The sequence below is a fragment of the Onthophagus taurus genome, chromosome 6 (genome assembly GCF_036711975.1).
Source record: "Onthophagus taurus isolate NC chromosome 6, IU_Otau_3.0, whole genome shotgun sequence".
NCBI classification, from domain to species: Eukaryota; Metazoa; Arthropoda; class Insecta; order Coleoptera; family Scarabaeidae; genus Onthophagus; species Onthophagus taurus.
In genome coordinates, this window is record NC_091971.1 from 810,309 (window position 1) to 832,219 (window position 21,911).

At 33.7% G+C, this 21,911-nt stretch overlaps 4 protein-coding genes across 9 annotated transcripts in view; 2 read left to right on the plus strand and 2 right to left on the minus strand.

Moving 5' to 3' along the window:
* Nucleotides 1-2,509: 2,509 nt before the first annotated feature.
* On the plus strand, nt 2,510-4,422 carry LOC111429006 (cAMP-dependent protein kinase catalytic subunit alpha-like). The gene is made up of 7 exons (XM_023064793.2): nt 2,510-2,753; nt 2,805-2,954; nt 3,028-3,257; nt 3,507-3,672; nt 3,726-3,997; nt 4,054-4,165; nt 4,217-4,422. The coding sequence occupies exons 1-7, from the start codon at nt 2,661-2,663 to the stop codon at nt 4,316-4,318; spliced, it is 1,125 nt and encodes a 374-aa protein (XP_022920561.2). The 5' UTR covers nt 2,510-2,660; the 3' UTR covers nt 4,319-4,422.
* LOC111428994 (proline-rich protein HaeIII subfamily 1-like) lies at nt 4,407-5,884 on the minus strand. Of its 2 annotated transcripts, none has more exons than XM_023064778.2 (2): nt 5,539-5,884; nt 4,407-5,475 (listed from the first exon to the last, which is right to left on the minus strand). In XM_023064778.2, exons 1-2 carry the CDS (start codon nt 5,755-5,757, stop codon nt 4,555-4,557), a joined length of 1,140 nt encoding a protein of 379 aa, XP_022920546.1. In that variant the 5' UTR covers nt 5,758-5,884; the 3' UTR covers nt 4,407-4,554. The 2 variants fall into 2 exon arrangements, with proteins under 2 accessions (XP_022920546.1, XP_022920545.1); XM_023064777.2 differs by having other exon boundaries at nt 4,407-5,484.
* A 170-nt stretch (nt 5,885-6,054) lies between these two features.
* Nucleotides 6,055-6,905, plus strand: LOC111428996 (rRNA-processing protein UTP23 homolog). The gene is made up of 2 exons (XM_023064779.2): nt 6,055-6,209; nt 6,266-6,905. The coding sequence occupies exons 1-2, from the start codon at nt 6,090-6,092 to the stop codon at nt 6,896-6,898; spliced, it is 753 nt and encodes a 250-aa protein (XP_022920547.2). The 5' UTR covers nt 6,055-6,089; the 3' UTR covers nt 6,899-6,905.
* LOC111428992 (SH2 domain-containing protein 3C) overlaps nt 6,885-21,911 on the minus strand; it is a 54,746-nt gene continuing 39,719 nt past the window's right edge. For all 5 annotated transcript variants that reach the window (XM_071196922.1, XM_023064770.2, XM_023064772.2 and 2 more), the window contains 3 exons: nt 17,172-18,604; nt 12,104-12,272; nt 6,885-12,043 (listed from right to left, as the gene is read on the minus strand). In XM_071196922.1, coding sequence (XP_071053023.1) covers nt 11,510-12,043; nt 12,104-12,272; nt 17,172-18,604 — 2,136 coding nt within the window. In that variant the 3' untranslated portion in view covers nt 6,885-11,509. The remainder of the gene's footprint in view (nt 12,044-12,103; nt 12,273-17,171; nt 18,605-21,911) is intronic.

Here is a 21,911-nt window from a genome sequence, read left to right on the forward strand (position 1 = left end):
CTAGTGTTAGTTCTAGTTTTAGTGCAATAAAAATATGCAACTAACTTATATCTTATGCTAACTAACGCTACCTACCACTATCACTAGAACTAACATTAGACCTAGAATTAGAAACAGTCGGATTTAGCCACACGTCTTTCAAGACTGCTAAACCCGAATGATTCTAGTTCTAGGTCTTGTGTTAATTGTAGTGATTCTAGCATTAGTTCTAGTAACAGTACTAGTATAAAACAAACAGTCACATAGAGCCAGTACAGTCTGCAGGATAAAGAAATCTTGGTTTGTGCGTTTCTATATAGAGGGAGCGTTCAACAACGCAATACCACAATCTCTTGAAAGAGCTGCTCTTGACAGGGGAGTGGAAGCAACTATAGCGGGTTGGATCCGCAATATGCTAGATAGTAGAATAGTTTCTACTTCACTCCACGGTGATACGATACGCTTCAGGCCGAGAGGTGGCTGCCCGCAGGGAGGGGTGTTATCTCCCCTGCTTTGGTCCCTCCTAGTTGACGATCTGATTGCGATAGTCGAAGCCGTTGGTGTGGAAATACAAGCTTATGCTGATGACATTGTCGTTATGGTCAAAGGAACCTGTTTGCCGAGGATATCTAAAGTCCTCCAGGTGACCCTAGATACCATTTGCGCTTGGTGTAAGGGAGAGAACCTCTCAATAAACCCGCAAAAGACAATTGTTGTGCCCTTCACCAGGAAGCGAAAGTTAGATGGACTAATCTGCCCAACTATCCAAGGTGAAGAAATTCCTTTCTCAAAGGAAGTCAAATATCTAGGAGTAATCCTAGACAAAACCCTGTCATGGAATGGACATTTGCAGGGAGTTTTGCACAAAGCTAGACTATCCTTGTGGACTTGTCGCAGTCTTTGTGGAAAAAATTGGGGTCTTACCCCTGAAAGACTGTACTGGCTGTATGTGACTGTGGTTAGACCTATGATCACATACGGAGCAGCAGCCTGGTATAGGAAAGTCCGACAGACTTCAGTTATCAGTAAACTTTCACGAATTCAACGAGTAGCTGGATTGGCAATCTCTGGTGCGATAGGCACAACGCCAACTCTAGCAATGGAGGTTCTGCTTGGCCAATCTCCTCTACATTTGCATATAGAGAAAGTGGCTAGAACAACCATTTACAGATTTAAGCAATATGCTCAAAACTGTTCCGACATGTCCTACCAATGGGCTGCGGAAGACATTATAAGCACTGATACTGTGCTATCAATGCCGTCAGATTTGGCGGTATCACTATCAGTGATTAATGCTCGATACCAGATTGTACTGCCTGAGCGGCAGTCCAGGATCGAAAATGAAAATTCTCTGGTTCGGGCAGACATTTGCTTGTACACAGATGGATCAAAAACGCCTGAAGGGGTAGGAGCAGGAGTATACTGCCAGACACCTCGAATTAAGCAAGCCTACAGCCTGGGTACGTACTGTACTGTATTCCAGGCGGAAGTATTTGCTATTGACATGGGTACTAAAATCCTTCTTGAAAGAGGGGTGAAGAACATGACAATACGAATTTTCTCAGACAGTCAAGCCGCTCTCCAGGCGCTGCAAGCCGTGAAAACGGTGTCGGCTCTGGTTAATGATTGTAAGAGAACATTAAACACACTGAGTTGTGATAACAGAGTCTCTCTGATCTGGGTCCCGGGTCACTCTGGGGTTGCTGGCAATGAAGCGGCAGATAAGCTGGCACGAGATGGCAGCGCTGAAGCGTTTGTGGGACCGGAACCAGCAGTTGGTGTATCATTTGCGATGGCCAAATATAGGATTGGACTGTGGGCTGAAGAGAGACTTCGCCTACTGTGGACCAGTTCTCCTGGAATGAGACATGCTAAGGTGTTTATTAATATCGCCACTGTCAAACCCGGGAATATTTTAGGACTTGCCCGTAGTAGCATAAAAGTTCTAATGGGTGTTTTTACTGGGCACTGCCGATTAAAAGCACACCTCAACTTGTTGGGTTTAGCCGACGATGTTGAATGCCGACTATGTGCGGAGGAAGCAGAGACGGTTGAGCATGTTTTATGCCACTGCCCTGCCGTAGGGGTAAGATTTTTGCCACAAAGACTACAACAAGTCCTCAAGGATAGTCTAGCTTTTTGTAAAACTCTCTGCAAATGTCCATTGCATAAGAGGGTTTTGTCTAGGATTACTCCTAGATATTTCACTTCCTTTGAAAAAGGAAGGGTTGGGTTGGTCTGTTTCGGTTTTATTGAGAGATTCTTTCCCTTACACCAAGCGCAAATGGTATCTAGAGTAACCTAGAGGATACATCAGGATTAACAACAACAGCAAAACATTGTAAATAACGAGTACCAGTTAATCGGTTCTCCAGAATAAAAAGACCAATAAGTATTTACAATTCTAGCCCACACTTTCATAGAAAATCATTGTTAATATGAAAGCTTATGCAAGTCTGCTCTTCAATTACATTCATAACTTCCTCTTCGAAATTGACTATGTGTACAGGTTTAGCTGTTTATTACTTGTATAATAAATTTACATTAAATTTGTGGAATATTTTAGGAATCAATATACAGAATATTGTTAGGTTACGTTTCATAAAAAAAATTATCTTGAATTAGTCAGAGTCAACGTCAAAAATCAACAAAAATAATTTCCATTTTATAAAATAATAAAAATGATTAGTGAATTAAGACATAACGCATCACCATCACTCTCAGCGAGTGGTTCTACTGAGCATTCCGATGGTTCTGGTGACAATAAATCCAGAGTAAGTATCTTTTATATTTTAAACATTCTCTGACAGAAAAATATCTTTTAGACTTCATCTGAAATACAAGAATACACAAAAATCTTGGAAGGACATAAATCGCAATTTGATAAATTATGGGCTAGGCAATACGAACCATCCACACCTTTGGTTGGTTTTGATATGATTAGAGTTTTAGGTACTGGTGCTTTTGGACAAGTCGTAAGGCTTATTTGTTAAGACACGAATCATTAAAAATCTGTACATAGGAATTTTTTTTTTTTCAACAAATAAGGTTTTGGCTAAACACAAAATTACGAGCGTACATTATGCAATAAAAATCCAAAAACAATCGGTTTTGGTTAAAACGCAGCAAGTGCATCACACATACTATGAAAAAAGAATCTTACAAAGCGTTTCTTTTCCTTTAGTTGTTAACATGGATTTTTCATTTAAAGATTCTACGTATATTTATTTTGTAATGCCTTTTGTAAATGGTGGGGATTTATTTACTTATTTAAAAAAGTAAGTAATTCTAGCTATTAGTACTCACATTATTACTAGAACTTACTTAACCCGGCTTAAGACCAAGAACTAGAAACATTCGGATTTAGTTGAACGTCTCTCAAAACGACTAAATAGTGTTAGTTCTAGTAATAACAGTGTTAGTGTAAAACTAGGACTAACACTAGACCTAGAAACTTATTTAAATAAAGATTATTATTATTATAACGCGGTCCAATTGTTAAAAATTAAATCTAAAATATTTTGTAGAGTCAAAAAATTAAAAGAAGATTTATGTAAATTTTACGCAGCCCAAATAGTTCTCGCATTGGAATACATACATTTTCTTTCATTGGTATTTCGCGATTTAAAACCAGAAAATATTATGATCGATTCAACAGGTTACCTAAAAGTTTGCGATTTTGGTTTTTGCAAAGTAAATTTCCCACATTTAATAATTAATTTCTTTTTGACACAACAATTTTTTAGTATGTAGATACAAGAACGTACAGTTTATGTGGTACACCTGATTATTTAGCACCGGAAACACTATTAATGAAAGGATATGGAAAAAGCGTTGATTGGTGGGCATTTGGAGTTTTTTTATATGAAGTATCAGCTGGATATCCCCCGTTTTATGATGCTAACGATATAATTAGATTTGGAAAAGTCGTTTCGTTGCATTATCGATTCCCAAAAGAATTTAGCGTCGAATTGAAAGACTTAATTAGAAATTTATTACAAGTTGATTTATCGCGAAGGTCTCTATAACACAAATCATCTTTATATCATAAATTAATCATAATTAATTAATTAGGTACGGTATTTTAAAAAGGGGAGTTCTCGACATAAAATATCACAAATTCTTTAATGGAATTAATTGGTCCGACATTTATCAACAAAATACTAGAGCACCTTACGTTCCACAGGTAAAATTTGAATCATCAATTAATATAAAATAGAAATAATTAAATGTTTAGGTTAGAAATGAAGGTGATACCCGTCATTTTGAATCAAACGATGAAATTAATTATGTTATTGATCCTGATGATGACTATACAGAACAATTCAAAGATTTTTAATTAATTTATAGCATATTTATATATTTAGATTAATTTTTTTTGTGATATTAAATCTAAAAAATGTGTATTTTAATTAAGTTTAATAAAATTAACAATCAACTTTATTTTATTACGTTTCCATTACATCAATTACATTAATACAACAAATTGTTTTCATCTTATAATAAAAAAATGAAAAGAAATTAATTTAAAAAACACACTTACAATAATTGGATCGACCATATATATATAGACATTTACTGAGGGTTGGGTTGAGGTGGATAATTATATCCGTACTGCCCTTGGGGAGGTGGAGGACCTTGCGCAGCCGGAGGTCTCGGATATTGATAACCTTGAGGTTGCGATCCATACTGAGGATGAGGCGGATACCCAGGTTGGGGAGGATAATAATTATTTGACGGTGCATTTGGGGGATAAGCTTGATTTGGGGGCGGTGTAAATCCAGTGTTTGAAGGTTGAGAATTTGGAGGGTATGGAGTTTGAGAATACGGTTGAGATGTTGGAGGAGGTGGAGCGGAAGTTGCTGCTGGTGGGGGATTACTTGCTGGGGGTCCTCCTGCGAAAGGTGGAGATTGAGCGTTGTTTGGTGGGAAATTATTCGGGCCGGGGCTGGGTTGATTATAATTTTGAGTTGTTTGTGGTTGACTTGATGGGGGTGGTGGATAACCACCTTGTTGGGGTGGATAACCAGGTTGAGGAGGATAATTTTGAGGCGCTGTAGAGTTTTGATAGGGTGGATTTGCAGGGGGAGCTCCATAAGTACTTCCTTGGGATGGTGGGGCATTTGGGGGTGGTGGATATGGCCCTGATTGTGGCGGCGCTGTATTTGGGGGTGGTGGAGTACCATAACCGGGTTGAGGATAATTATTATGAGTTGTAGTAACTGGAGGTTGGCCGTAATTTCCTTGATTATTAGCTGGATAAACTGGTGGCTGATTAGGGGGATATTGGCCCTGTTGTGGGTAACCTTGTGGTGGATAATTCCCAGGATATTGTCCTTGTTGGTAACCCCTTTGTGGATACGGTTGTGGCGTGGTTCCAGGTCTTTGTGGACCAGGTGGTTGACGATAAGCGCCTTGTTGTTGATGATTATAATTGTTCATGTGTTGATCTGGATTAGGAGGTTGCCCATGGGCTGGTGGTGTACCCTGCGGAGGCTGTAACATCTAAAATGAGCCACTGTTGTAAAAGCTACCTTTCTAGGTGAAGATGAAACTCACAGGAAGTAACGAGTGCACATTTTGGGAAGCATCTGCTATACTGGCCAAATAAACCAAGTTCCTATGCAATAATTGCTGATATTGCACGCATTCTTGGGCTTTTCCTTTGCTTTGATAATCTTGTATTGTTTGAATGAGATGACCATTTTCATCGAGCATTTTCTGGATTTGAGCTGGGTTTGGAGGTCGCGCCCCTTTTTGTGCAAACGTCATAGACATTTTTAATTAATAAATTTACTATTTCTTGAACGTTGGCACGAAATTTAAGTCATTTATTACGTATTATTTTACACAATATTTTTTTTTAATAATTTACAGTTTCTAAGCGTCAACTAAAAAGGGATACCAACCGTATTTTACCGTACTAATAAACCGTCCATAAATATATTTTTTTAAACTAATTTTTAAATAAATCCACATCTATTTTGTTGCATTATGAATTAAATGTTATAAATATACTACATTAAAACGCGTTTATTTAAAAACAAAATTTTAAGTTGGTACTAAATTTTTGACAAATATATATTTTAGGTTAGGTTTGTCATTGCAACATGAAAGTTAAAAGATATAAAAAAGTGAGCAGGTATTTGAGTTTTTATATAAATAGTTTTAATTTTCGACAACCATATCAATTATTAATCGATGGGACTTTTTGTTTAGCCGCGTTAAACGTTAGTTATTAATTATTTAACAAATTATTTTTAGCCTAATTAGTTCTTTATTTTAGAATCAAATAAACATAGCGGATAACATCCCGAAATATTTAAACGGCGAATTAAAATTACTCACCACGCAATGTGCAATAATAGAAATGGAAAAATTGGGGGCGAAATTACATGGAGCTTTGTTAATTTTAAAACAATACTCTTTACACAAATGTGGTCACGAACGACATCCAATTTCTGGGGCAAAATGTTTCTTATCAATGGTTGGAAAAAATAATGAAAAGCATTACATCATTGCAACACAAGATAGGGAATTACAAAGCAAATTGAGATCTTTACCTGGAGTTCCTCTGCTTTACTTACATTCGAAAGCTCCTGTTTTAGACCCTCCATCAGAAACTTCAACAAAATTTGCTAATTTAAGTTTAACAGAAAGGTATGGTGTTCAAAAAACTGAACAGGGGACTTTGACAGAAATTAAGGCTTACAAAGAAGAAGTGGATGTAAATAAAAAGCCAAAGAAAAGGAAGGGACCAAAAGGGCCAAATCCGCTTTCTTGTAAAAAGAAAAAGAAAAAAATTGGTGACATAAACAAAGAATGTGTGAAAAAGGATAAAAATAAATTAAAAAAGAAAATAAGAATTTCAAAACATGTTAGAGATGAATTGTTGAAGTCTTCAATAAATAACACATAATTTTTTATTATACATGTTTACTTTCTCAAGATATATATAGGAATCATCACATTGTGAATTACATTATGATAAGTAATTCTACTTATTATAACATGTCTACATGTTTATTTTTTATCTAGGACTTATGACCCGTTAGTATTAAATAGATTTATATTACTTTTCGCGTCCCTTAAAAAATAATAATAATTAAAACATGATTTAAAACACAAACATAAAATTAAATATCAACTTATAAAATACATATTTACATTATTTACAATATAATAAAACGGCAAATTTTGATCAACACATTTTTTTTCTTCCTATAAATACAAATTGCCAATACATAGTGTTGTTACATTTAAAAACACTACCTCTTTTTTGCAAATATACAAAATCTATAATCGTTAATGCCTACTGACTAACATTGTATCACATATATATTTTTCTCACATATTTTTAAATACATATTGATCAAAATTTGTAAGGTTATTTACAATTTTTCGATTTATTTTCAAATAGAGAGGTGGTTTATTAATTTTTATCGAGTTTTTGTGCGCAAAATGACTTAAAATTAATTACTTTTTGGTCCATATTTTTTGCTATTTTCAAAATTTATCATAATTTAAAATTCGAGTTATTAATAAACCATCTCAATATCAAAATACAGTAAAACCTTAATATAACGAACCTCGTTATAATCAACTCGGGTTATTCCCCTAATTGTTTTATTCCATATTCATAAACTCGGGGTATTCCCAAGGTTATAATAGTTGTTATTCAGCGCTAGATTATTATATATTTTTGTTGAACTAAAACTGGAACTAACACTAGACGTAGAACTAGAATCATTCGGGTTTAGCCGTCTAGAAAGACGTGCGGCTAAATCCGAATGTTTCTAGTTCAAGGTATAGTGTTAGTTCTAGTTTTACACTAGCACTGTCACTAGAACTAACACTGGACCTAGAATTAGAATCATTCGGGTTTAGCCATCTTAAGAAACGTTCGGCTAAACCCGAATTTTTCTACTTCTAGGTCTAGTGTTAGTTCCAATTTTACACTAACACTGTCACTAGAACTAACACTATACCTGGAACTAGAATCATTCGGGTTTAGCCGTCTTGAAAGACGTGCGGCTAAATCCGAATGTTTCTAGTTCTAGGTATAGTGTTAGTTCTAGTTTTACACTAGCACTGTCACTAGAACTAACACTGGACCTAGAATTAGAATCATTCGGGTTTAGCCGTCTTGAAAGACGTGCGGCTAAATCCGAATGTTTCTAGTTCTAGGTATAGTGTTAGTTCCAGTTTTACACTAACACTGTCACTAGAACTAACACTATACCTGGAACTAGAATCATTCGGGTTTAGCCGTCTTAAAAGACGTGCCGCTAAATCCGAATGTTTCTAGTTCTAGGTATAGTGTTAGTTCTAGTTTTACACTAGCACTGTCACTAGAACTAACACTGGACCTAGAATTAGAATCATTCGGGTTTAGCCGTCTTGAAAGACGTGCGGCTAAATCCGAATGTTTCTAGTTCTAGGTATAGTGTTAGTTCTAGTTTTACACTAACACTGTCACTAGAACTAACACTATACCTGGAACTAGAATCATTCGGGTTTAGCCGTCTTAAAAGACGTGCCGCTAAATCCGAATGTTTCTAGTTCTAGGTACAGTGTTAGTTCTAGTTTTACACTAGCACTGTCACTAGAACTAACAGTGGACCTAGAATTAGAATCATTCGGGTTTAGCCGTCTTGAAAGACGTGCGGCTAAATCCGAATGTTTCTAGTTCTAGGTATAGTGTTAGTTCCAGTTTTACACTAACACTGTCACTAGAACTAACACTATACCTGGAACTAGAATCATTCGGGTTTAGCCGTCTTAAAAGACGTGCCGCTAAATCCGAATGTTTCTAGTTCTAGGTATAGTGTTAGTTCTAGTTTTACACTAGCACTGTCACTAGAACTAACAGTGGACCTAGAATTAGAATCATTCGGGTTTAGCCGTCTTAAGAAACGTTCGGCTAAACCCGAATTTTTCTACTTCTAGATCTAGTGTTAGTTCCAGTTTTACACTAACACTGTCACTAGAACTAACACTATACCTGGAACTAGAATCATTCGGGTTTAGCCGTCTTGAAAGACGTGCGGCTAAATCCGAATGTTTCTAGTTCAAGGTATAGTGTTAGTTCTAGTTTTACACTAGCACTGTCACTAGAACTAACACTGGACCTAGAATTAGAATCATTCGGGTTTAGCCATCTTAAGAAACGTTCGGCTAAACCCGAATTTTTCTACTTCTAGGTCTAGTGTTAGTTCCAGTTTTACACTAACACTGTCACTAGAACTAACACTATACCTGGAACTAGAATCATTCGGGTTTAGCCGTCTTGAAAGACGTGCGGCTAAATCCGAATGTTTCTAGTTCTAGGTAGAGTGTTAGTTCTAGTTTTACACTAGCACTGTCACTAGAACTAACACTGGACCTAGAATTAGAATCATTCGGGTTTAGCCGTCTTAAGAAACGTTCGGCTAAACCCGAATTTTTCCTCTTCTAGGTCTAGTGTTCGTTCCAGTTTTACACTAACACTGTCACTAGAACTAACACTATACCTGGAACTAGAATCATTCGGGTTTAGCCGTCTTGAAAGACGTGCGGCTAAATCCGAATGTTTCTAGTTCTAGGTCTAGTGTTAGTTCTAGTTTTACACTAGCACTGTCACTAGAACTAACACTGGATCTAGAATTAGAATTATTCGGGTTTAGCCGTCTTAAGAAACGTTCGGCTAAACCCGAATTTTTCTACTTCTAGGTCTAGTGTTAGTTCCAGTTTTACACTAACACTGTCACTAGAACTAACACTATACCTGGAACTAGAATCATTCGGGTTTAGCCGTCTTGAAAGACGTGCGGCTAAATCCGAATGTTTCTAGTTCTAGGTAAAGTGTTAGTTCTAGTTTTACATACACTAGCACTGTCACTAGAACTAACACTGGACCTAGAATTAGAATCATTCGGGTTTAGCCATCTTAAGAAACGTTCGGCTAAACCCGAATTTTTCTACTTCTAGGTCTAGTGTTAGTTCCAGTTTTACACTAACACTGTCACTAGAACTAACACTATACCTGGAACTAGAATCATTCGGGTTTAGCCGTCTTGAAAGACGTGCGGCTAAATCCGAATGTTTCTAGTTCTAGGTAGAGTGTTAGTTCTAGTTTTACACTAGCACTGTCACTAGAACTAACACTGGACCTAGAATTAGAATCATTCGGGTTTAGCCGTCTTAAGAAACGTTCGGCTAAACCCGAATTTTTCTACTTCTAGGTCTAGTGTTAGTTCCAGTTTTACACTAACACTGTCACTAGAACTAACACTATACCTGGAACTAGAATCATTCGCGTTTAGCCGTCTTGAAAGACGTGCGGCTAAATCCGAATGTTTCTAGTTCTAGGTATAGTGTTAGTTCCAGTTTTACACTAACACTGTCACTAGAACTAACACTGGACCTAGAATTAGAATCATTCGGGTTTAGCCGTCTTAAGAAACGTTCGGCTAAACCCGAATTTTTCTACTTTTAGGTCTAGTGTTAATTCCAGTTTTACACTAACACTGTCACTAGAACTAACACTATACCTGGAATTAGAATCATTCGGGTTTAGCCGTCTTGAGTGACGTGCGGCTAAACCCGAATGTTTCTAGTTCTAGGTAGAGTGTTAGTTCTAGTTTTACACTAGCACTGTCACTAGAACTAACACTGGACCTAGAATTAGAATCATTCGGGTTTAGCCGTCTTAAGAAACGTTCGGCTAAACCCGAATTTTTCTACTTCTAGGTCTAGTGTTAGTTCCAGTTTTACACTAACACTGTCACTAGAACTAACACTATACCTGGAACTAGAATCATTCGGGTTTAGCCGTCTTGAAAGACGTGCGGCTAAATCCGAATGTTTCTAGTTCTAGGTCTAGTGTTAGTTCTAGTTTTGATTGTTATTCAGCGTTAGATTGTTATATATTTTTATTAAACTAAAAGTAAAACTGACACTAGACCTAGTTAATTCATTATATTGAGGTTTCACTGTAATTTAAAAGGGAAAAAATAGAAATTAAATAGTATCGATCTACTGAATGGAAAAAAATTAAGTAATCCATTCAAAAGTTCGTTTTTGTTGTAAAAAATATGAAACATGTGGGCATTATAATTATTGCACGTTATAATTCTGTTCAAAATCAACATTTTGGCAGTCTTTAATTTGTATTGTCGTTCAAAAATTTTAAAGAAAAAATTAAAATACCTAAATCAAAGTATTTTTGATTAAACATTTCTTATTTTTTTGATGCTATTTCGTATTCAAGCACCTTTTTACATTTAACCCTTTAACAACAAATTTGTAAGCCATCATTATGTAATTACTTGATTAACTAATAATGATGGTGGTGTTGAGCCTCTTCTAAATGCGCTTATAAACAACGGTAAAGCATTGTAGGGTTAAATCGAGCAGCATTTAAGCTTACATTTTTAAATATATCCAAAAATGATCTTTTAATTATTTGGTGTTGTTTCGTTATTTTTATTCCTGCAAGTATTTTTTATGTTTTGATATGTAGTGAATTATGTTAATTTCTAAAATGTAGCTACACTTCAACACCTTGCTGACCATTATTACAATATTTATCTGCGATAACCTCGAGTAATTGTTCAAATTTTGAATGTCTCTCGAGAGGTGGTGAATAAGCACCTCTACTTCCCCATAAAAATTTTAATTGAAATTCCGTTCTGAACATTTCAAGTGTTAAATCGTCCATTCGAGCTTCACCAAGCACGATTTCGGCGTTTCTATGAAACGTGTTACACAAATTAACGAATTTTCGAGCACTATCTAAGTGCGCCAACAAAATACTAAGTCCAAAATCGTGACTATTCACTTCCCAAGCGGTTAAACAATTCGCCGTTAAAAAATTATGGCAATTTGGGGTGATGAAATCTTCGAGATTGCGTTCAATCAATAAAATATATGGGATGAGATGTGGAATTGTTGTGTTAGGCGCTTGAGGATTTGAGCAACTATTCATTGATTTTAATGTTGGGCGTAGTTTTGATTCAAAATTGAAAGCCGAATCGGTGTGTTTTTGACGGAGAAGGTGCCAAGTTGAATTTAATCTTTCCACCTAAAACATAAATTAAATCGATAAGAATAAAATGGGGATGATAAATGTTTTTAAACTTACTTGTGGGGAACATAACCCTAACATTATTCCACAAAATCCGTACAAATTTCCGAGGGCTGTTTTTGTATCAATCGCAACCTCAATCCATTTATTTAACATTTCGGCTCTTTCACTTTCATCGGGACATGTTAAAATGGTTACAGCTACTAGTAATTTAAGACATTCAGTTCTGAAAAATTATAGATAAATAAATTTTGAATGAAATCTTCTATACTTCTTTAATCTATACATTAAATTTACAATTTTCTTACAATTTGACATCTCAAATGACAGCTACACGTCAAGTTAAATCGTTAAATGTCATTTTATCTGTTAAATTTGGTAATTTAGTTTAACATGAACCTTTTAATATCAATAGTGACGTCTAAATGACAGCTTAAAGACAAAATTTATAATTTGACATTCCACATGACATCTTTACCTTATTTTTTGCTATTAATTCACATTCTAACTGTCAAATTTGATTATTTTGTATCACATGATGATTTTAATGTCAAAAGTGACATTTGAATGAAATCTTATACATTAAATTTACAGTTTTCTTACAATTTGACATCTTAAATGACAGCTACACAATAAGTTGAATCATTAAATGTCATTTTATCCGTTAAATTTGGTAATGTTGTTTAATGTGAAGCTTTTAATACCAATAGCGACGTCTAAATGACAGCTTAAAGACAAAATTTATAATTTGACATTCCACATGACATCTTTACCTTATTTTTTTGCTATTAATTCACATTCTAACTGTCAAATTTGATTATTTTGTATCACATGATGATTTTAATGTCAAAAGTGACATTTGAATGAAATCTTATACATTAAATTTACAGTTTTCTTACAATTTGACATCTTAAATGATAGCTACACAACAAGTTCAATCATTAAATGTCATTTTATCCGTTAAATTTGGTAATGTTGTTTAATGTGAAGCTTTTAATACCAATAGTGACGTCTAAATGACAGCTTAAAGACAAAATTTATAATTTGACATTCCACATGACATCTTTACCTTATTTTTTTGCTATTAATTCACATTCTAACTGTCAAATTTGATTATTTTGTATCACATGATGATTTTAATGTCAAAAGTGACATTTGAATGAAATCTTATACATTAAATTTACAGTTTTCTTACAATTTGACATCTTAAATGACAGCTACACAACAAGTTGAATCATTAAATGTCATTTTATCCGTTAAATTTGGTAATTTTGTTTAATGTGAAGCTTTTAATACCAATAGTGACGTCTAAATGACAGCTTAAAGACAAAATTTACAATTTGACATTCTAAATGAAATTTGTTCCTTATTTTTTTGCTATTAATTCACATTCCAACTGTCAAATTTGATTATTTTGTATCACATGATGATTTTAATATCAAAAGTGACATTTGAATGAAATCTTATACATTAAATTTACAGTTTTCTTACAATTTGACATCTTAAATGACAGCTACACAACAAGTTGAATCATTAAATGTCATTTTATCCGTTAAATTTGGTAATGTTGTTTAATGTGAAGCTTTTAATACCAATAGCGACGTCTAAATGACAGCTTAAAGACAAAATTTATAATTTGACATTCCACATGACATCTTTACCTTATTTTTTTGCTATTAATTCACATTCTAACTGTCAAATTTGATTATTTTGTATCACATGATGATTTTAATGTCAAAAGTGACATTTGAATGAAATCTTATACATTAAATTTACAGTTTTCTTACAATTTGACATCTTAAATGACAGCTACACAACAAGTTGAATCATTAAATGTCATTTTATCCGTTAAATTTGGTAATGTTGTTTAATGTGAAGCTTTTAATACCAATAGCGACGTCTAAATGACAGCTTAAAGACAAAATTTACAATTTGACATACTAAATAAAATTTGTTCCTTATTTTTTTGCTATTAATTCACATTCTAACTGTCAAATTTGATTATTTTGTATCACATGATGATTTTAATGTCAAAAGTGACATTTGAATGAAATCTTATACATTAAATTTACAGTTTTCTTACAATTTGACATCTTAAATGACAGCTACATGTCAAGTTGAATCGTTAAATGTCATTTTATCAGTTAAATTTGGTGATTTTGTTTAATGTGAAGCTTTTAATACCAATAGTGACGTCTAAATGACAGCTTAAAGACAAAATTTATAATTTGACATTCTAAATGACATTTGTTCCTTATTTTTTTGCTATTAATTCACATTCTAACTGTCAAATTTGATTATTTTGTATCACATGATGATTTTAATGTCAAAAGTGACATTTGAATGAAATCTTATACATTAAATTTACAGTTTTCTTACAATTTGACATCTTAAATGACAGCTACACAACAAGTTGAATCATTAAATGTCATTTTATCCGTTAAATTTGGTAATGTTGTTTAATGTGAAGCTTTTAATACCAATAGCGACGTCTAAATGACAGCTTAAAGACAAAATTTATAATTTGACATTCCACATGACATCTTTACCTTATTTTTTTGCTATTAATTCACATTCTAACTGTCAAATTTGATTATTTTGTATCACATGATGATTTTAATGTCAAAAGTGACATTTGAATGAAATCTTATACATTAAATTTACAGTTTTCTTACAATTTGACATCTTAAATGACAGCTACACAACAAGTTGAATCGTTAAATGTCATTTTATCTGTTAAATTTGGTAATTTAGTTTAACATGAACCTTTTAATACCAATAGTGACGCCTAAATGACAGCTTAAAGACAAAATTTATAATTTGACATTCCACATGACATTTGTTCCTTATTTTTTTGCTATTAATTCACATTCTAACTGTCAAATTTGATTATTTTGTATCACATGATGATTTTAATGTCAAAAGTGACATTTGAATGAAATCTTATACATTAAATTTAGTTTTCTTACAATTTGACATCTTAAATGACAGCTACACAACAAGTTGAATCATTAAATGTCATTTTATTCGTTAAATTTGGTAATGTTGTTTAATGTGAAGCTTTTAATACCAATAGCGACGTCTAAATGACAGCTTAAAGACAAAATTTATAATTTGACATTCCACATGACATCTTTACCTTATTTTTTTGCTATTAATTCACATTCTAACTGTCAAATTTGATTATTTTGTATCACATGATGATTTTAATGTCAAAAGTGACATTTGAATGAAATCTTATACATTAAATTTACAGTTTTCTTACAATTTGACATCTTAAATGACAGCTACACAACAAGTTGAATCATTAAATGTCATTTTATCCGTTAAATTTGGTAATGTTGTTTAATGTGAAGCTTTTAATACCAATAGTGACGTCTAAATGACAGCTTAAAGACAAAATTTACAATTTGACATTCTAAATGACATTTGTTCCTTATTTTTTTGCTATTAATTCACATTCTAACTGTCAAATTTGATTATTTTGTATCACATGATGATTTTAATGTCAAAAGTGACATTTGAATGAAATCTTATACATTAAATTTACAGTTTTCTTACAATTTGACATCTTAAATGACAGCTACACAACAAGTTGAATCATTAAATGTCATTTTATCCGTTAAATTTGGTAATGTTGTTTAATGTGAAGCTTTTAATACCAATAGTGCCGTCTAAATGACAGCTTAAAGACAAAATTTACAATTTGACATTCTAAATGACATTTGTTCCTTATTTTTTTGCTATTAATTCACATTCTAACTGTCAAATTTGATTATTTTGTATCACATGATGATTTTAATGTCAAAAGTGACATTTGAATGAAATCTTATACATTAAATTTACAGTTTTCTTACAATTTGACATCTTAAATGACAGCTACACAACAAGTTGAATCATTAAATGTCATTTTATCCGTTAAATTTGGTAATGTTGTTTAATGTGAAGCTTTTAATACCAATAGTGACGTCTAAATGACAGCTTAAAGACAAAATTTACAATTTGACATTCTAACTGAAATTTGTTCCTTATTTTTTTGCTATTAATTCACATTCTAACTGTCAAATTTGATTATTTTATATCACATGATGATTTTAATGTCAAAAGTTACATTTGAATGAAATCTTATACATTAAATTTACAGTTTTCTTACAATTTGACATCTTAAATGACAGCTACATGTCAAGTTGAATCGTTAAATGTCATTTTATCAGTTAAATTTGGTGATTTTGTTTAATGTGAAGCTTTTAATACCAATAGTGACGTCTAAATGACAGCTTAAAGACAAAATTTACAATTTGACATTCTAAATGACATCTGTTTCTTATATTTTTGTTACCAATTGACATTCTAACTGTTAAATTTGATTATTTTGATCATACGAATGTTGAAATGTCAAAAGCGACATTTAAATGACATCTTAAAGATTAAATTTACAATTTTCTTAGAGTTTGACGTTCTAAATGACATTTCTGGCTTATTTTTTGCTACCAATTGACATTCTAACTGCAAAATTTGATCATTTTGCATCACATGAAGATGTGAATGTCAAAATTGACATTTGAGTGACAACTTAAAGACTAAATTGGTAATTTTTTTATAATTTGACATTCTAAATGACACCTATACCTCATTTTTTATTGAATTTACTGAACATGGCATTTGAAACATCAAACCTTTTCTTAAAAGACTAGTTTTACTTCTAATTTTAGTCTGCATGATTCTAGTTTTAGGTATAGTGTTAGTCTAGTTTTGCACTAGCACTATTACTAGAACTAGCACTATGCCTAGAACTAGAATCATTCGGGCTTAGCCGTCTTGAGAGACGTGCAGCTAAATCCGAATGTTTCTAGTTCTAGATATAGTGTTAGTTCTAGTTTTACACTAGCACTGTTACTAGAACTAACACTGTCATTAGAATTGAAGACGTCTGAAGACGCACAGCTAAAGTCTATTGTTAGTCGTCTAATGTTAGTGTTAACTCTAGTTTATTTATTATTTAGCACTTTAATACTAGATTTAACTTTACATATTCGTCAATTAAACGAAAAAAAAATTACACTGAATTTGAGGTACTTAGTAAATTATTCTCCTGATTTTTAACCAAAAAAAAAATGTTACATACCTTTCCAATAAATCCAATCTAAACTGTCTACCATGCGGTAAAGTACACAATTCAATCCCGCTACCAAATTTTGAGCTTTGTTCATTTTTATATCCATCGAAAATTAAATCAAAATCAATTCTAGTTAAGTGATTAGCTAATATCCTCGATCCGTTATCTTTCAAAATCAACTTAATTTTAATCAGCGCATCGCTATCTAACGGTTTATTATCGGCTATCGGAAGTAATAAAGTATAAAAGCTTTCCAAATCGAATTTTGATGCGACATCCAACTCGAGTTGTTCTAATTGAAGTAATTTTTCTTCGGCGGCGACGTAATCAAAATCAAAATTTTTTAACGTTGTCGTCGATTCGGATGTGGCCAAATTATAACGAGGATTTTTAATAATCACGCCTGAATTTCTATGGGTTGATGTTAACTCAATCGAATCACCAGCAGCTGAACTCAAAGCTGAATCGCCGGATCCATTTCCTGAATCAGAACCGGACGCGTGATAAGAGGTAACCCTTTGTAAATAACCATGGAAATTTCCATCTAAACTGGTTTTATCTAGAATTGTTTCGCAATCTCTTGGAAATCTTGATGGTTTCGGTGGTGGTGATTCGGGCGTTTCATCCTCACACAAAGAGGTATCACTACATAAACGAATATGTCTACCTAAAGTTCCTGTACTTGGTGAAATTGAAAGACGAGTACAAGAAGTTCTTGGTAAAGAAGCAAATTTATAATTTAAATTATTTATTGTATCGGAACCAACCGATCTTGTCATAACCGGTTGAATCACACCATCCGCACTGTAACATTTTTCTTGAGCAATACGATTAACTTCAGATGGTGTTAAAGATTGTGATCTTTGCTTTTTTGACGGTAATTTAGGGGGCGAAGGATTTGATAATCTCGTTGGCGAATGCGAATGTTGCATTGGATTATATCTTAAACTGCCACATCCGGGTGTACTCGGCGAAATCAATCGATTTTGATGTTGAATAGGAGCGGGATATTTCGATGCATAAAACGATAAAGGATACATCCGATTTTTTGGAAATTGAATTCTAGCGCCGGACGCTGCCGTAATTGGTTTACCCGAACCAACATAAGAAGTGATCAAATCGGGAACGGTATCGAATGGATCATCCTCAAATTGATATTGCACTCGTTCGTAAACAGTTTCTGGTTGGAGAATTGTTTTTTTTATGACAAAATGTAGTGGTTGAAGTTTGGTCCTACAAGTGAGGACGTAGTTTCCTGGTTGAGAGGTGCAATCGCGTACCAAAAAGCCACCTTCCTCGCGAACGATTTCTTCTGCTCGTGATCTTGGGATCGCACCATGATACCAAGCATGCGAACGGATGTCTCGGCCGTCTAACGATAATTCCCATTCTAAAGCTTTTTTTAATGCGGCTGTATCCATGGACGGATCTGCACAAGGCTCCTAAAACAAAGTAAGAATATTTTATTCAATAGAATCTTTTAATCAAATATAATATTATGATCCCTTTCATCTCGAAATAATAATAATAAGTTATTGTTATGATTTTATTTACAAAAGTGTCAATAAAAATATATTGCAAAATTAAAATATATAAAAAACATTTTTTTTTAATCTCCTAATAATACTAAAAATGATATTTATTTACTATATTTGATATGAAAAAATCTTTTAGAAAATATTATTAGGTTATATTCGAAAATGCCACATGAAATCACCGCGGCTTTATTCTTGGATGTTAAGAAATGATTTATGCTTCTATAAATAAAGATAAAGGTTGGTATTTTAAGATAAGATGCAAAAATCTTGGAGTTAATGAAACTATAGTAAATTAAATTTTAATTCTTTAAAACGAATGTCCTAGATAAGAGTTGTTTAAGTTGGCAATATTTGTTAATAATCTGTCAAAGCTGTCAATATTATCAAACGTCAACGTAAACGTTTGGGATTACCAACGTTCGTCAAATTGTCATGAAAACTTTAAGCTGTTTGGGTGATGAAAATTGAATTCGTTGATAAACGCGGCTATGGTTGGGTAAGGTTTTTGTTTACAAATGTCAATCATACCCGGAAAGCATGTTGAGTAAGGTTAGTTTGCTTTGAAATGTCAATCTGGGAAAAGAATGGATGTGAAAAGAAATATTTATAACATATCTGGCTCTTCTGTTTTATGGCTGTTGTTGTTACCAGAATGTTTCTACCATAACAGAAATGAGATAATTGCAAATCTTGATCAGCTCAAAACTGAACTCTGAAGACGCACGGCTAAACCCGAATGATTCTAGTTTTCTAGGTATAGTGTTAGTTCTAGTTCTAGCTCTAGTGTAAAACTAGAACTAACACTAGACCTAGAACTAGAAACATTCGAGTTTATCCGCAGGTCTCTCGAGACGGCTAAACCCGAATGATTCTAGTTCTTAGTCTAGCGCTGCATAACAATTAAAACTAGAACTAACACTCAGTGATGGGCGCTGGGTAAATACCCGGCGGGTAGGTATTTATAAAATGGGTATTTATCCGGGTATTTACCCCGGCCCAGGATAAATACCAAAGCAGTACATATAAAAGTGATACAAGTAAAAATATAACAGATTCGGAAAAAAATTTAGAGGAAGATGATGAAATTCATCAAGATGATTGAAGACAAGGAATTGTCAGCGATCGAAGACGTATTATAATCAAGCAACCACTGCTCATTCTTCATTCTTGCGACGATGATCCGCCCAGTTCCACGTCAGCTTTGCCACAATGTTGACCATATCATTTACGTCAGATCCTCTTCGTAGGTTTTCATTTCTTATGTAGTCCCTCAGGGTTACATCCAGCATCGACCTCTCCAGCTGTCTTTGCGTTACTTTGAGCCTCCTGGTAATGGCCACCGTTAATGTTAAAGTTTCGGAACCGTATGTCATAACATAACCAAAGGAGGAAGCACGCATTGATTGAAAGCCTTTCTTTTCAAATATACAGAAATATCGCTCATGAACCTCGTAACCATCGAACTATACCGCTCTCGATACATGAACCTCATTGCCAAGATATACATAACTGTCAACTCTCTCAGTCTCATTATCCCCAATGTTAATGTTAAAGCTGAGAACAAGATTTGTCATAAATTTTGATTTCTCCACGTTGATCTTTAGCCCAACTTTTGCACACCTCCTGTAAGTCGTTCAGCATCAGTTTCATCTCTCCAAGGCTATTCGAAATAAGGACTATATCGTTCGCGTAGCGTAAATTACTTAGGTATTGCCATCAATTTGGGTTCAACATTGTATCGCCTTGTCTTACCCCACGCCCAATGGGTATTTGGTCAGTACTTACATGCAATTTTACCGTCATTGTAGCATTCTTGTAAATGTTATAAATAGGTTTGGTATATCGATAATCGACTCTGCATTCTTGAAGTATTTGCAAAACTGCCATCAACTCAATTTAAATCAAATTTTATAAATACCTCTAAATACCCATCTTGGGTAAATACCCCCGGGTATATATCCAGGAAATTTTCCCTTCAAAATAAATACCCGGGTATTTAACAACACTGCTAACACTACGCACGTCTCTCTCGTGCGGCTAAACCCGAATGTTTCTGGTTCTAGCTCTGGTGTTAGTTCTAGTTGTGTACTAGCACTGGACACTGTGATTTTTCCCAGTATAAATCTGACTTTCGCGTTTACTCCTCCTGGTTTAAAAACAGAGTATAGTTCTAGTGCAAGTGTTAGTTCTAGTTTTAATTGTTATTCAGCGCTAAGTTGTATATTTTTAAGTTTCGGGTTTAGCTCTGTGTCTTCAGACGCTGAATGTTAGGTAAGGTTAGTTTTGTTTACAAACATTAATTATACCATGAAGTTTTCTTTGGCAATTAGTAATGGCAATTATAGCGTGAAGTTTTCTTTTGTAATGTCAATTATAGTGTGAAGGAATGTTCGGTAAGGTTAGTTTTGTTTACAAACATTAATTATACCATGAAGTTTTCTTTAGCAATTAGTAATGGCAATTATAGCGTGAAGTTTTCTTTTGTAATGTCAATTATAGCGTGAAGGAATGTTCGGTAAGGTTAGTTTTGTTTACAAACATTAATTATACCATGAAGTATTCTTTGGCAATTAGTAATGGCAATTATAGCGTGAAGTTTTCTTTTGTAATGTCAATTATAGCGTGAAGGAATATTAGGTAAGGTTAGTTTTGTTTACAAACATTAATTATACCATGAAGTTTTCTTTGGCAATTAGTAATGGCAATTATAGCGTGAAGTTTTCTTTTGTAATGTCAATTATAGCGTGAAGGAATGTTCGGTAAGGTTAGTTTTGTTTACAAACATTAATTATACCATGAAGTTTTCTTTGGCAATTTGTAATGGCAATTATAGCGTGAAGTTTTCTTTTATAATGTCAATTATAGCGTGAAGGAATGTTAGGTAAGGTTAGTTTTGTTTACAAACATTAATTATACCTTGAAGTTTTCTTTGGCAATTATACTCTGTTTTTAAACCAGGAGGAGTATTTGAAATTTGTCACCAGATTGACCTTGCACGTGATTGGTTGAATGCGAGGAAGGTTCACACACAGGCAATTTTGAATTTTGATTTTGAATTTGAAGGTTAGGTTATTGACAATTCGACAGTTTCGTAAGGCAAATTAGATCTCCATTAAGTATGTTAAAAGCCTTATGGAATGGCAGAGATACTAATGAACCAGTAGTTAGTTATGTATTGAAATTACTTGAACGATTGAAAAACATGCAAGAA

Bases quoted from the DNA above. Each gene is read 5' to 3' on its own strand.
- LOC111429006 (XM_023064793.2), top strand. From the start codon at position 2,661: ATGATTAGTGAATTAAGACATAACGCATCACCATCACTCTCAGCGAGT. The intron at 2,754-2,804 runs GTAAGTATCTTT...AATATCTTTTAG, and splicing joins CTGGTGACAATAAATCCAGA to ACTTCATCTGAAATACAAGA. The intron at 3,998-4,053 runs GTCTCTATAACA...TTAATTAATTAG, and splicing joins CAAGTTGATTTATCGCGAAG to GTACGGTATTTTAAAAAGGG.
- LOC111428994 (XM_023064777.2), bottom strand. From the start codon at position 5,757: ATGTCTATGACGTTTGCACAAAAAGGGGCGCGACCTCCAAACCCAGCT. The intron at 5,485-5,538 runs GTGAGTTTCATC...GGCTCATTTTAG, and splicing joins ATGTGCACTCGTTACTTCCT to ATGTTACAGCCTCCGCAGGG.
- LOC111428996 (XM_023064779.2), top strand. From the start codon at position 6,090: ATGAAAGTTAAAAGATATAAAAAAGTGAGCAGGTATTTGAGTTTTTAT. The intron at 6,210-6,265 runs GTTAGTTATTAA...TCTTTATTTTAG, and splicing joins TTTGTTTAGCCGCGTTAAAC to AATCAAATAAACATAGCGGA.